General features: G+C 45.9%; 1 protein-coding gene across 1 annotated transcript; it reads right to left on the reverse strand.

Moving 5' to 3' along the window:
* Nucleotides 1–8,142: 8,142 nt before the first annotated feature.
* On the reverse strand, nt 8,143–10,644 carry S100a9 (S100 calcium binding protein A9). Its single transcript, XM_038312022.1, has 3 exons — nt 10,625–10,644; nt 10,156–10,320; nt 8,143–8,451 (listed from the first exon to the last, which is right to left on the reverse strand). The coding sequence occupies exons 2-3, from the start codon at nt 10,306–10,308 to the stop codon at nt 8,260–8,262; spliced, it is 345 nt and encodes a 114-aa protein (XP_038167950.1). The 5' UTR covers nt 10,309–10,320; nt 10,625–10,644; the 3' UTR covers nt 8,143–8,259.
* Nucleotides 10,645–15,284: the final 4,640 nt, after the last annotated feature.

The raw sequence follows: 15,284 nt of genomic DNA on the forward strand, positions 1-15,284 counted from the left end.
ATTGTGTTGGTGGAAAGGTTTGTCAGCCGAAAAAACTTAACACCAAAGTTCAAATTCCTCCAAAGAAAAACGTGGTCAGTCCAGTCATAATAGTACCCCGGCCCTTGGTACCAACTTCTGTCTTAGTTCGGGTTTCTTTGCTGTGAAGAGACATCATGACCACAGCAACTCTTAAATAAAATAAATAAAAAATAAATAAATTAAAATAGTTAATTGGGGTGTTTTTTTATAGTTCAGAGGTTCAGTCCATTATCATCATGGCGGGACGTGGCGCTGTGCAGACAGACATGGTGCTGGAAAAGTAACTGAGAGTCCTACATCTTGCTGGCGAAAGGAAGTGGTCTCCCTCCTCACTTCTTAACAAATGGGGATTCTTGTAGATTTATACAAAAATTAAGGAGGTACCACAGATAGTTCCCACAAACCTGAGCTTGGTTTCTTATGTCATTTAACATATATTACTGTTACGCCCAGATCCTCAAAGTCCCCCCAAAACCAACAAGGAGACTGAGTCCCATATGTAAAAGCAATGAGCCTTTATTTTATGCAAGTTTACAAACTAGGTCTCTCTGCATGTCCAACCTATTAAAATAAACGGAGAGCCCTGAGCTCAGTTGGGTTTTTATAGTAGTAGAGACGGGGGCGACGGGTTTCTGAGCTTCAGGACTGCTGATTGGCTGACATTTGTCTAGGGGTGTCCTGGTGAGTGTGCTGGCAGGTGATCCTATGTACAACGGTTGGAACACGTTAGGCATTTCCTTTGGATGGTCTGTTCTTGGGTGATGCTCAGATAATCTCAGTTTGTGGTTCTTCCTGCAACCAGGCATTGCTTCAGAATAAACTACCGAGACTCAGGTCTCCATTAAACTTTTGATGGCTGCTGAGTCCTACTCTGGCAGGTGTTAATGGTTGGGTGATCTGTATCTATGTAGCTCATCATGGCTGGCTCCTACAATTGTATTTGTTAAAACTGGTTGATCACCACTAATACATTATTTATTTTTTTCATCCAGATTTCCTTAGCTTTCAGCTGAAGCCTCTGCCCTCCCGGGATTACAAATGATTGTTTTTAATGTCACCAGCGTTTGTTTTTGCTTTGTTTTGTTGCAATAAGCATTCTGCAAGTGCTTCTTCCCGTCCTTCGCTTTCCTGCAGTGAGATTTGCTGCCTTGGCCTTTGATAGGGTGGGGGTGGCGGTGTGTGAGGTTTCAGACAGGCATCACGGTGAGAAGTAAGTGAATAAAACCCGGGCAGCAACTGTTGAATCAAAGCCCCAGATTTGAAGTTATTCTTGAGCATTGTTCTTTAGTCATTTCAAAATGAATCAAGGAGATTTCTTTTTTCGCCTAGAGCCTTATGGAAACCTCCTTATCTAGCGTCACTCACTAGTACTTGCTTCTTCCCATAGTTCACGTGTGTGTTGAGGGGTAAGTGCCCTTACTTTGATTAGTACGTAGAGTTTCACAGGATTGTGATTGTAGGTGGCCACTTAGCAATCAGAGGGTGCTGGAAGTCACGGTTTGTCATTGACTTAGCACTTCTGGCTTATACTGCGCTTTGGGCTGAAGTAGCTCTGCTATTGTATTGCCCTTCCTATCATCCTCTGTGCTGGGTATTTAGTCTCCTGCCTGTTAGGGGGACAGTTCTGGCAGTTTTTTTTTTTTTTTGTACAGTACAAGTCAAGCTGACCCACCTACCACAGCCTTGGAAGACAGCAGAGCCAATAGAACAGTAGCCATCGGCCCTTGATGAAAATGCTTGGGAACCACCATCATTTTGACCTGGCAAACACAAAAAGCCTTCACAGTTGAAAAAAAAGTAAGCTGAACTCTAGAAATCAGAAGGCTTTGACTTCTCACACTTCCTAACATGGCACTGGGCATGCAGAAATGAAGCCAGTCTGAGGAAACCACTCTTCACCTTGCCCCATCCCAGTCAAGGAGACAGAAAAGGTGTTCTTGGCATTTCTGGGCCGTCTTGTGCTTACCACCCAGTTCTCCTTATGTTTGTCCACAGTCAGTGCTGAGGATCTATATTTGGCTGTTTGTCACCCCACCCCCATTAGATGGAGGCCTTCTAGGTGGTGTGGGTCTAGCAGTGTCTGACAAATGACCAGGCCCAATGGGCCTCAACAGTGCCTCCCGAAGTACTCTTCAAGTTTTTGCTCCAGAGTTCCCAAATCTGCCTGTCATGAAGCAGCCCCCATGATCACTACAAAAATGTCAAGTCATGTCACCTGCCTAGAAAAACCCTCCACCCTTCTCCAATGTGTTTGAGTACATTCTCATGGAGAGAGTTCTCACTCAGGTCTCACGCCAGTTGGTCTCTCGGTAGCAGAGTCTCCCCTCGTAGTCACTCCATCCTATCGTCCTCTTTGTCTTCTTGGCAGAACTCATAACCCTCTGAAATGGTCCAGCTACTTATTTCTCCTCTTGGGTGAGCTTTTACTTTCCCTGAGAGACAAGCTCTAGGAGAGCAGGGACCTCATGTGCTCTGTTGACAGACATTGTCAATAGCGGCATCTTGTACTGGTAGCTGACTCTGGAGAAGGGGGAATGGAGTCACTAGGCCTGGCGGAAGCCAGGGACAACTGACACCAAGCACGGGACAGTGCTGGGGAGTGTGGGAGACAGTCAGCAGGTGACTCACACCACGGAAGGACCCACGGGCCTCAGCATTCATTATGAACTCCCCACTTCTCCAAGTCTTTTCAGAACTTTACTATTTTCAGAATAACGCTTGATCAATGGCAGACAGCGTATAGGACAGTGGTCCCATAAGACCACGATGGAGCTAAAAACTCATTCTTTAAAGATGAATAATGTGTGTAAGGCACAAGGCCTCACTTATGTGTGCTTCTGGTGATGCTGTGATAAGCAGGATCACCACACTGCCAGTCATATAAAAGTATAACACACCCAACTATATAGTGCATATAATACTTGGTCATTTAACAAATGACTATGTTACTGGTTTATGTATTTATTATTACTCAGTATTTTAAACTGTGTCCCTCCTATTTATAAAAATTGTTTACTGAGGGGCTGGAGAGGTGGCTCTGTGCTTGTTCTTCCAGAAGGCACAAGTTTGACTCCCAGCATCCACACGGCAGCTCACAACTCTCTGTGGCTCCAGTTACAGAAGCTCTCTTCTAGTGTTCAATAGCGACAGGCATGCACATGCAAGAAAAACACTCATACACATAAAAATTAGAAAGAGATAAGAACCCCATTTGATGAAAAACAGCACAGTGTTTTACCAGCAAGAACTACACACATTTCATGTTGGGGAAGCTTCTCAACTGCAGGACGAGGCTACATCGAGTGACTGGCATGAGCCACCTAGCTCTGGGCCATCACGCTATAGAAATAATCCGCCTGCCCCATGAGACACCCAGAGATTAATACACGAAAAGCTTTTTACTTAAAAACAAAACAAAACAAAACAACACACAGTCTAATTGGAAGAGCCAAGCCCTGAGTAGAAGATATTACTAACTTATGTTCACATGAGGTTTACGCTTTTTTTAAAAGCATAATTTCTTTATTCTTTGAGTATTTTACAACATGCACCCAATCCTACTCACCTTTCAGCCCGCACATATTCTCTCCTCATTCCTGTAGCACTCCCTACAAGAATATTTAAAAGAAGTCAAAACAAAGCAAGTGAGCAAACAAACAAACCCTCTTTGCCTCTCCATCCCTCTATCTCCAGTGCCTCTTTATCCATCCTGTGGCATTGGGAGCAATGTTTCGTCTAATTAGCATTACTAGCAGATGTTCATTGCAGTGAGTCGCTGGTCTGGTTCAAGGCCTCTGGTTTCTGGTACACCCAAGGCTCATGCATTTACATGTATTGCCATCTGTACGTCTCCATTAGGCCCCAGCCCCAGGTCACACTTTGGACAATTTGTACAGACACAGGAGACTGCAAGTCTGGCCACTTGGGCAGGTGAGAAATTTGCATTGCAAAGCTGTTGCTAGAATCCTCCGTAAGCACCCTGGTGTTGTTCTTTCTGGACAGTTGTTATGCAGGGCCATCTTGTCCCCTCCCCCCGGGCAGAATTATACTTTTCCTGAGAAGAGCGCAGGGAACAGACCAGGACTTGATGGTAGCTGTGACTCTGTGGGTGCCCACCAAGCTGCCTGTGAGCGGTGTGCTCTTTGGGGATGGGTCTAATGGATGGTCAATCCAGTGAACAAACGTTTACATCCTAGCATCATAAATTTTGCTTAACTGTAACAGGCCTAGTGGGAAGACTATTTACCTTTGGGGCATTTTGGAAGCAGCGCTCCTTCAACTAAATTCTATGTTGTGTGATTTAATGTCTCCTAAGCAAATATATCATACAATTTTATTACTTTGAGTTTCTTCTATATCAAACACACTCTATAATATTTATACAATAGCAAATCATCCAATGCTGTTAAGTGACCCCAACTGTGTTTCCCCCTGGTGATTTGCCCTTTTCTATATTATGAAGAGACTTGGGAGCTAAATACTGTGCTTGGAGTTGTTCATGGTTAGATCTGATCATAATTACTTTGCAAAGCTCAGACACTGGCACCCCAGCAGCATAGAATTGTGTCTCACCAGGGAGTGTGGGAGGCCAGAGAGCGGTGAGTGAGAGAGTGTTTAGAGAAACACAGGAGGAGAAAGAGGGGGAAAGAGGGATGCCATTCAAGGAGGAGGAGGAGGAAGAGAGAGAGACACATACAGAAAGACACACACACACACACACAGAGAGAGAGAGAGAGAGAGAGACAGAGACAGAGAGAGAGAGAAGAGGGGAGAGGAAGAAACACTGAGGTGGGCTGCCCTAGGCTATGTGCCGTGTGGGTCCTGCACCCTGCTCTATCTGCTGGTGCTACCCTGTTCTTTGAGCCCTGCTGTAATGTCTACACCTGCAGTTTTCAGTTGTGAAGACAAACACTGGAGAATGTGCAATCAAAGAGGGGAAATCTGTAAGGGGTCTGTGGGTCTTTCCTGGGACCCATGTCTCTGTCTATTGAGGGAGTACCTTTAACAGGGCCCAGAAGCTAACCTGGTCTTGAGACAATCATAAGCTTAAGAAATTTGAGCAGCAGTTACATCATTCCTACTATTGTCTTGGCAATTGAAATGTCAAAATTCGTAACACAGCGCTTTCTAAAATATACATTTTAGGCAACTCTGGGAGGTGGGGTGAGCGGGACTCTGAGGCTAGGTTCTGGTTGTGTAAGATTACCTCACTGGGCTGCTCGCCCCAGAGGCCTCTTCCCAGTAAGGTCTTGGCAAACAGGACAAAATTACAGTCATTTATTTATGCAGTGTATCAAACTTAGGGTTATCATCTGAGCCTGAGCCAGGTTCTGCCACTTCCCCTGGGCAAACCAACTAAAAGGGTCAAGTTGATATTGGAAAGCAGCAAGCGGAGATCTGCTCAATGTGGCCACATTGCAAGAGGGATGAGGGGCCCCAGCAAACTCCCAAGTCCATGTTCTGGGCTCTGAAGTGAGATTGTCATTTATGTAAAGGGAGGAGGATGTGCGTATTTCGGCGGCACAGGTCTCAATGTGGTCCCAACCTGGGGTTTCAGTCTCATTCTGTAAGGCAGTTTGAAAAGTTGTCAGAAACCTCTTTTCTAGACACAAAGTCCTCCTGTGGCGGGGACAGCTTCCTTTTCCCAGCATGGGATTCCTGGGAAATCTCCCATTTTGGGGTGCATCGTTTCAGCGGTGTGACAGTCTGGCTGAGAGACGCAACTGTCTTTTGTGTCATTGCTGTCAGGCTCCTTACAACAGGAGCTTCGTGCTGTGCCTTCTCTAACCAGGGACATTTTATGTTCTGACCACATAGGCAGTTTTGAGTGGCACCTGGCAGGCTCTGCTGTGCTCTCAGCTGGACTATGGTGCTGTTGTCACTGCCTCCTAATGGGCTATGTGCCTGTGTCTCCTGATACCTCTAGTCTATCCCATAACCCTTGGACTAATGTGTCCAAAGCACAAATATGATGCTAGACTTTCCCTTCCCGCATCCGTTGCTGTGTCTGCCCTTGGCTCTCCCACATGAGGAGTGAGCTCCTTCGCTCCTTACCTGTCCTTTTTGTCTCTGTAACCTTTACCTTCCCTCATATGTCCACGTTCCTCATTCCCATACAGCCGTGCACCCGCCACACCCAGGCCTTTTTCTGAAGCATATTTCTGTCTGTCTTGAGATGTCTGCAGTCTCAGCTTCAAGACATTTCAATTTTCACTTCTTCTAGGTAGGCTTGGTGGCTTACATGTATAAATCCCAGTGCTCAGGAAGCAAAGGCAGGAGAATTACACCAAGCTTGAGACTAGCCTGGGTTTCATAACAAGATACTTTTTTATTTTAAGAAAGAAGTAGGAGAAAGAAAAATAAGAAAATGAAAACATTCCTCAGATACATTCAAGTGCACTTCACCAGCGAAGACCTACTGTCTCAGGTTGCAATTCAGAGTTTTAAGGATAGTGGTAGATATATCAGCAAATTCTGACATTGGAGAAAAGCTACTTCCCTTCTGGGTAGACAGCTCTACAGATTCCAGCCTCAAGGTCCCACCTAGTGTCACCTTGACTTTTCCCTTTTCATATTAGAATGACCGAAGGACCTGTCTGGTCTTTCCTGCAGGCCTTGTGGCTCCTGGCCAAGCCTCACTCAGTGCAGTGGTTCTTTGGAGCAGTCTGGAGTGCCGAGCACTCAGTGAGTGTCCCATTAATGTATCCTGAAAAAACCAGTGGCCAAAAAGTAAACAAATAAGGAAATTAGTTTTTTTCCAAAATTCTAGAGTCTTCCTGATCCACACAGGACCTTGATCAGATTCAGAAGTGGCTATTTATGACTTCCTTTGTTTTTATAAAGCTAAAGCTCTGGGAACTGCTTCCACTTTGGAATATGAAATTTGGGGTAGCCCAAGTCTGTGTTCCCAGACGTGGCCACTCACCATGACTACAGGGCAAACTGTTTCTTATTCCATTTGATGAGAGCTGGGGTTTTGTGTTGAAATAGCACCAATGTGAGATAGCGCGCCTAGATCTAAGAGGGACCTCTCCCTTTGCTAAACAGACCAGTTTTTTCCTAATGGGAAGGAGGGGGTTCAGTCACCATGATTGCCTCTGTTTAGCTATTTACGGAAAATCCTGGGACTCTGCAAAACTGGATTGCTCTGAAATATTTGCCTGGATTCTAGAATGGCCACCACACTCAGGGTTCACATAGACACGAGACAAGGAAAAGTGCTCTTGACACCTGGGAATATCCATCCCCTCTGTCCTTCACCAGAGGCCAAGTCTCTAAGTAGTTGGTGTGGCCTTAAGGGTTCCCCAACTGATCACTTGCCTCAATGGCTCTGCTCCCTCTGTGTGTGAGCCTCTGCTTCCAACTTCTTATAGCTCTAGGCTTTTCTACCTTTCTTGTTTAGCCATAACCTCGAATTTGACTCTTAGGTGGGAATGCAGAGGCTGCATGGCGTCAGCTCCTCGTGGCTCATGGTCCCAATTTTCAGGCTCCACAGGCTCTGTGGACAAAGTCCTACCTCTCTACAGGACCCAGGGAATTTGAGATGCTGAGCCAAGTCAGAGCTCGTCTCCTTCACTGGGCAAAGAGTGTGTTCACCCCACCATCCTGCTGCAATCATGGTGGACTTGGGGGTAACTGCCACTTTCATCCATTTGAGAACCACAGCGGCCCATCAGCACATATGTTTGGGATTCTTTGTCTATTGGGAGATCTGCCTGCCTTCTTGCATCCTGTGTGCTCCTGTTCTCCATATATCCTTACTCAGTACACCTCCCTGGGCATGGGAGAGAGAGAGAGAGAGAGAGAGAGAGAGAGAGAGAGAGAGAGAGAGAGAGAGAGAGAGAGAGAGAGAGAGAGAGAGAGAGAGAGAATATAAGAATAAGAGAAGTCGCACAATGCCAAGGTAGGAGACTGTGGTCTGAGAGGTGAGGCCTAATATCAGAGATAGAGACATGGGGAGGGAGGTAAGCTTAGGGACTCAGTGTAGACATAGGTTGTTGGCTCATTTTATTGTTATGACTGGAATGGAGGACTGGAGCTTCAGACTAGGTAGGGCAGAACTGTTCAGTACTCAGACCCCTAGGAAAGACAAGTGTGAAGGAGGCAGAAACAGCATGCAGATCACTGGAATGGATAAAGACTTTATTTTTATCATTTCCTAGCCCCACAACCAAGACCATCTGGTAAGACGTTTCATTTTCCCTTGGTTGGGCAGATGCAAAGTGGCTGGTCTCCTAATTACTTTCCGAAGCCGGAGCCATGGCTGTGATCATTCCCACGTGGGTGGTTCCCCTCATGCATCTTCTCATGGGTGGCATAGACCAGCTTTGCTACCAGCATGACAAACTCCTCAAAGCTCAGCTGCTTGTCCTGGTTTGTGTCCAGGTCCTCCATGATGTCATTTATGATTTTGTCACGCCTCTTCTCCTTCTGTGGGCAAAACAGAGGGGACTTTTAGGCTGAGTATAGCCAGGGAAGAGAACTTGGAGCACAGCGAGTGAGGTGGTAAATGCAAAGGAAACCCTGGCCCCTGGCATTAGATTGAAAAATGAGAATAATGTTCTGAGTGTTCGTGATGGAGCAGATGCTAAACATGTACTAAACGCTTTCTAATTTGTTCCCCAGATAGCCCTCTGCCTTGGACACTAGGACTCTGCTCTATAGAAGGTCAAGCAATTAGTAAGTCTAGAACCGTCCGTCATTTATCCGTATAACTACTTGGGCAGATAGAAATGGAAACTGGCTTTCTGAAAGGTCCATCATTTCTACAGGTTGTGGAGGCCGGGAGGAGAGGAGGTGCACATTTGGATCTGACTTGGAGGATTATGCACCCCCTCACTCTCCTCAGCCTCTCAGTCACCCCCACTCTCGCCCTTTCCTTGGAGGTAACTACCTGGTAAAGCTTGTTTAGGCTACTAAGTGGGGGAGGTACCCCAGAAATCATGGGCTCTTAGGAACAAACCAAGCTCCGCTGACCCCAAAGGGTGTGGTAAAGTGTAGAGAAGACTCAGATAAAGAGGAAAGATCAAGATGCGGCAGCGGCTTCATCAGCTGACTGCAAGTCTTCCACTCACTTGCTGGGACACCTTGGCTAAGCACCACCCCGTCCCACACCCCGAGAAGTCCATGTTTGAGGTCCCAGTTTCCACCGGCTCATCACCCTGCTTCTAGCAGAGGATGTCAAGATGGCGTGTAGAACCCATGAAGGGATCCCAGAGAAGATATCTCACAGCATAGCTTCATGTGCACCCTTGGTCTACCCTGCGTCAGTGCCTTGCTTGCCCAATATGCCCACTTATGAGGAGATGTCTGTGTCCCTAATACCTCCCACAATGACAATTCTCCAAATTTCCTTTGCGCAGGGGGGGGGGGGAACCAGCCTATAGGAGCTGGCCTTAATATTAGCAGGCTCCTCACTCCTCTAGGGAAAAGTTATATATAAATAAAAAAGTGAAGGGTTTCTCTGTCTCTGGCACACATGCATGCTCCTCTCTCCTTTCAGCGGCCCCTCCCCCATTGCCGTGGTAGCCTTCTCTCTTTTCTTTCACTTTATGCTATTTTCTTCAGTGTCCTCATAATGCATTTAATGCTCTTTCACCTAAAGACCGGATCGTGTCCCCCATCATCTCGAATTTCTCTCTGCTAATAAAGCCCATTTTGAAGGGTAACTGGTCTCAGCTTCCTTCTCTAGGAGCCAATGAACCTGCCGTGCCACCTCATTGCTTTAACATCCTATGAGTCCTTTACCAGAGACTCAGCTGAAGTGTTGCCCCCTCAAAGGGGAGGTCCTTTTTACTTTTTAAAACCATAGCCAGTCACCCCACCCTGCTGCAGCCAGCAGAGACTACCCACAGAACTCTTACGTTCCTTCTGACTTCCAGGCCATTGAAGCTGCCTGTGTTCTTAAGGCCGTGTGTCACCAACACTGGGATAATGGAGTCTATGTCATCTCTACATCCCTCTGCCCAGAATAGGGTGCCACACATTGCAGGTGTTCAGCAAGACAATTTCCCGACTCATGTCTAACTTTGAGTACCTCTAGTGACAGAACCCCACTGTCCCTGGTGGAAGGGGCTGGCATGGTCTCCCTGAATCCTACAGACTGCACCTCTTCCCTAGCTAACCAGGCCTCACCTTCATAAAGTTTGCCAGATCTTTCTTCACCATCTCCTTGAATTCCTTCTGGCTCAGGGTGTCTGGGTGTCCTTCCATCGAAGAATTCTTGTGGAAGACGTCGATGACGGTGTTTATGCTGCGCTCCATCAGAGATGGGGTTTTGGTGGCCATCTTCTTGCTCCTCTTTGAAAACAGGGCAAACAAAGGTTACAGATGAACGGATAGGGTGCTGAGCGTCCCTGGCCTGGTCTGTGGCCACTGTCAGGCGGGAAAGGGAGGAGAAACACCAAGCAAAAAGAGTGATGGAATGTAAAAAAGTGAACCATTTTACAGCACAACACTTCGAGAAAGTGAAGGAAGATGTCAAGAGGACAGTGTCAACAAAGGAGCCCTCCTTTTAGAGGAGGACTTGGAAGAAAGTTGGATGGGGGAGGAATGAAAGATCTAGCAGGCAAGCTCCCCACCGGAAAAGACGAAGCTCACTTACCAAAGCTAAAGCGCTACCGAGTGTTTGGCAGGAGCAGCACAAGTCCCGCTTTTATAGGCAGCCCCTGGTTGTCCCTAGGAAAGATTGCTTCATAGGTGAGCGGTGTGGTAACCCTGCCAGGGAGGGAGCCGGGTGGAGCAGGAAATGGTCACACAACTCATTTTGCTTTTTTTTTTGTGTGAAATTCCTAGCCCTGGGCTTGGAGCTTGTTTGGGAGGAAACTGGTTAGTTGGCCCACTTCCTTTCCATCCAACACCCCTCACCCCCATCTTTAGCAAGACGGCCTGCCTGCCACACCTCTGATACCCTTCATTTTCCTGTCCCAACTTGTGATATACAAAGGGTGTCAGGGGATCCATAGTGACCATCTCATTCCGTCTTTGTTTGTTATGTGGACACTCTGTCCCCTGAGTTTACAGACTGAGCCTTTTCCAGTGTTTTCATGGTTCCTTTAGGGAAGGCTGAAGGGTTGTCATAGAGTTCTTAAGAGGAATTAGGGTTAGGAGGATCCTCAGAGGTGACAACTCTTTCCCACGGTACGTGAATCAGATGTCCAGAAGGGGACCTGAGCAAGATCTCTCTTAGCTGGTGTGTGACCTAGCAGGGGCTGAGCTCAGGCACACAGTCCTTGCTTAAGGGCATTTACTGCTCACTACATTCCGCTCTTGCATCCCAGTGAGGATATGTCTTTGGTACAAATGCAGCTCCAGTGGCTTCCAGCATCACTCTTCCAAATCCTGTTCCCAGCTCCCATTCCTCCAGTAGCTAGCATCCTAGAAGACAGCTGTTTCGGAAATGATTATTAACCTATATTAACTACACAAAGCAATGGGTTCCCAGCTGTCATTCCTCCAGGAGCTTGCATCCTAGAAGACAGCTGTTTTAAAAATGACTGTTGGCTTATATTACTTATACAAAGCAGCGGGTTTCATTTTAACATTTTCATACATGCATGTAATGTACTTTCATCAAAAAATTTTCCCTCTATTACCTTATCATTCCCCCCCCTTTCTCTAGTCCCTTTCCCTCCTTCTACCTTTCTGATAGTCCTCTTTCATATTCTTTTCTGGGGGCAGTGGTTAATCACGTCATTCTTTAGACCATGATCAGAAAGCAGTGTTACTTTAGTAGTCTGCCAGGGGCATCAGACTGGGCAGCAGCAAGGGCTCCACCCACAGTCCTTTGCTTTGCTTTCATGTCCTGTTTCTCTCACCCTTAATTCACATGTGGGAGAGACCACGCGACGTTCGTCTTGTGAGTCTGGTTTGCTTAGCATGGTAATCTCTATTCCAACCATCTTTCTTGCAAATTTTACAATTAGTTCTTTATGGTTGAATAAAGCTTGCTTGTGTGTGTATAGCACATTCTTTTTATTCATTTATCTTGAGGAGCACCCAGCCTTCTTTCAATGCATTGCTCTAGCGAATAGTTCCACAGTGAGCATAGATGTGCAGGTATGCTATTGTGCAATGACTTTGATTCCTCCATGCTGATTTCTATAGAGACTGGATTAAGTTACATTCCCAACAAGTTCCCTTTTGTTCATATTTATTCCAGCATTTTTTGCTTCTTTCCTTTTCTATTTATTATTTATTTATTGAGACAGGGTTTTTCTCTGTAACTTTGGCTGGCCTGGAACTTGCTCTTGTAGACCAGGCTGACCTTGAACTCACAGAGATTCACCTGCCTCTGCCTCCAGAGTGATGGATTAAAGGTGTGCACCACCATGCCTGGCTGTTGCTTGTTTTCTTGATGGTATCTATCGTGATTGGGGTGAGGTGAAATTATGAGTTTTGATTTACATTTCTGAAATGGCAGTGATATGAATATCTGTCATACATTTGGTGCCTATTTGTACTTGCTCAAACGGAAAAATGTCTGGTCAGTGGATTTGCCCAGTTTCTGACTGGATTATCTGTTCTTTTGATATTTAATTGTTCTACGTTTTTGTATACCCCATTAGATGAATAGCTGACAAACATTTTCTCTCATCATGCAGACTGTTACTTCGCCGCTGTCTCCTTTGCTGCTCAGAGGTATCTAATTCAGTGTAATCTCACTGATATTTCCTCAGCCTTTGACATTCGATTACATTAAGGCATCTGATTAATGTAGAACTGACATTTGTAAACGTTAAAGAGAGGAATCTAATTCCTGTCTTTGATGTTGTTTGCTTGAGGAAAGTCTCACATAGCCGAGGCTGGCCGTAAACTTGCTGTGTAGCTGAGGACGATCATGGACATCTGAGCCTCTTGACTCTGCATCCCAAGTTCTGGCATTACAGGCAAGTGCCACGATTCCCAGTTAATGGGAAGCTGGGGTAGGGCTACGTGAGTGCTGGGCAAGCATTCTACTGAGCGAACCCTGTCCCCGGGTTTCAATCATTTCCCTGTGCCATCCAGTTTTCCTGGTGCCATTTGTTAAAAAGGCTGTCTTCCTCCCCCAGTATCTCTGTTGAGTCAGTTAGATGGCTGTAACTGGGACACTGTCATGTCACATGCGTCCCATAGCCTCTCTCCAGTTCCTCAACACCTTTCCAGCTTCTAGACCTACCCCAGCACTCACACCCTCATCTGTACATCTGTGTGTTTGTCCATCCACCGCTCTGGGCAGGAACATTGGAAGCTAGGACCTCCATTGAGTGCATGCGCCACATTTTCATTATCCTTTCCCTGGTGGGTGGAAATCTAGGCTGCTCCCACTCCCTTGCTATTGTGACCGAGGCAAGACTCATGGTTGTGCAGGTGTCTCTATCTAGAATATGGACTTCTTTGAGGACGTGCCCAAGAGTGGCCTAGCCGGGTCATACAGTAGTACTTTTTTTTTTTTTTAACTTTTGACCAAACCTCCAGGATGATTTCCATAATGACCGTACCAGTTTACAGTCCCACAACAGTGACTCACACAATCCTTGTCATTATTATAGCTATAATGTAAGTTGAGGCCGGGTATCAAGACATCTCCAGCAGTGTTCTTTAAGCTCAGAACTGCTTTGACTGTCTGTGGTCTTTGTGTCCACATAAATTTTTGGATTGCTTTTTCTAGTTCTGTAAAGAATGTCGTTGGGCTTTTGGTGGTAATTGCATTGAATTTGTAAACCTCTTTTGATACTATAACATATTCATAATTTAATTGTGTCAGTGCAGGAACACTGTTTCCTTCCATTATTTAGCATCTTCTATTTTTCCTTCCTTCCTTCTTTTCCACTGTAGAGAGATTTCACCGTCTTGCTTAGGTTTACATCTAGGTTTCTTTCCATCTTTGAGGTATAGCGAGTGTGATATAATTTCATTCTCATAAAGCTGATGATTGGTGCATGTAGAGAAGCTATGGATTTTTATATGATGATTTTGTATATTGTGGTCCTTGTAACTTCACTGGAAGTGTTGATCAGATCTAAAGGTTTTCTGGTGGAGGGCTGTGTGAGTGTGTGTGCATATGTGTATGTGTGCTTATGCGTGTGTGCATGTGTGCATGTGTGTGTGTCTGTGTGTGTTGGCTAGAGATTGATGCCAGGTGTCTTTCTTTATAACTCTTCACCTTACATCTTGAGACAGGGTTTTTCCTGGGTTCAGGTAGTCTGGGCAGCCAGAGCCTGAGGGCTCTGAGGACTGTCTCTGCCTTCCCAGTACTGGGATTGCAGACATGCAGATACACTTGATATGTATGTGAGTGCGGAGGATCTAAATTCAGGTCCGCGTGCTTTCATGGCAAGCTCTTTACCAGCTAGGCCATCTTCCCAGCCCCCGGGACCTTCTGTTCTGTTTTATAGTGTCTTCTTCTGTGTTAGTATCCTGGTGGGTTTGTGGCTACTGTGGCTTAGTCTGAAGTTAGGTGTTGTGATTCCTCCAGCATCGTTCGTTTTGCTTAGGTCTTCCTTATATCCTGCAGAGAAGGGTAGGAGAGCCAGTAGGATTGGTTCAGTCTTTGGGGTCTTTTGTGCCTCTATAGGGGTTTTAGGATTGACGATAACTGTTCTTCTATAGCTTCCCCATGGGTAGCATGTGTCCTTCCCCTAAAGTAAATGCTGCCCATTGTCCACAGAAACCAAGGTGGCATAGCCCAGTACATAAGCTCTCTCTCTATACACAGACCCCACCTTTTTCTCAAGCTTTTCACTGCAGCCTCAGAAGACCCACCTCTCATCCCCTCACCTCAGGAGTGCCCTTCCTCAACCCTCAGTGTGGACTCCTACCCGGATATTATGGTTTAGTTCAAATGCTGTTCTAGTCTTCCCATTCGGAGAGAATCTCCTCCTTGGGGACCTTTCCCTACAACACTCTGGCTTTCAACATGTACTTTCTTGGAGTAAAGTTATATGAATATTTGCATCTGACTAATAATTGCTTATAGATTTTCTTGTTAATGGTTTTCTCTCATGCATTTAGCTCAGGTGTGACTCTCAGAAAACCCTTGCATTTGCTGAATTATTCTGCTTCCTTACTGGAAGCCCTCACCCTCTCAGAATGCAGGGAGGAACTACTTGCTTTGGGCAATTCCTTGGTACTCTTGTTTGTCCTGGACCCTACTTGCCAAAAGGAAACACATCTCCTCTTCCTGTAGTTGAAGACCGTTTGTTTGTTTCCCAGCTGCTCGGACCCAAAATAATCACACTGAAACTATATTAATTACAACATTGTTTGACCAATAGCTTATGCAT

The sequence above is a fragment of the Arvicola amphibius genome, chromosome 14 (assembly GCF_903992535.2).
Source record: "Arvicola amphibius chromosome 14, mArvAmp1.2, whole genome shotgun sequence".
In the NCBI taxonomy this organism is placed as follows: Eukaryota; Metazoa; Chordata; class Mammalia; order Rodentia; family Cricetidae; genus Arvicola; species Arvicola amphibius.

Excerpts from the sequence above, each read along its gene's own strand:
- S100a9 (XM_038312022.1), bottom strand. The coding sequence starts at position 10,308 with ATGGCCACCAAAACCCCATCTCTGATGGAGCGCAGCATAAACACCGTC. Across the intron at positions 8,452-10,155 it reads ATCTGGCAAACTTTATGAAG|AAGGAGAAGAGGCGTGACAA; the intron begins GTGAGGCCTGGT and ends TTTTGCCCACAG.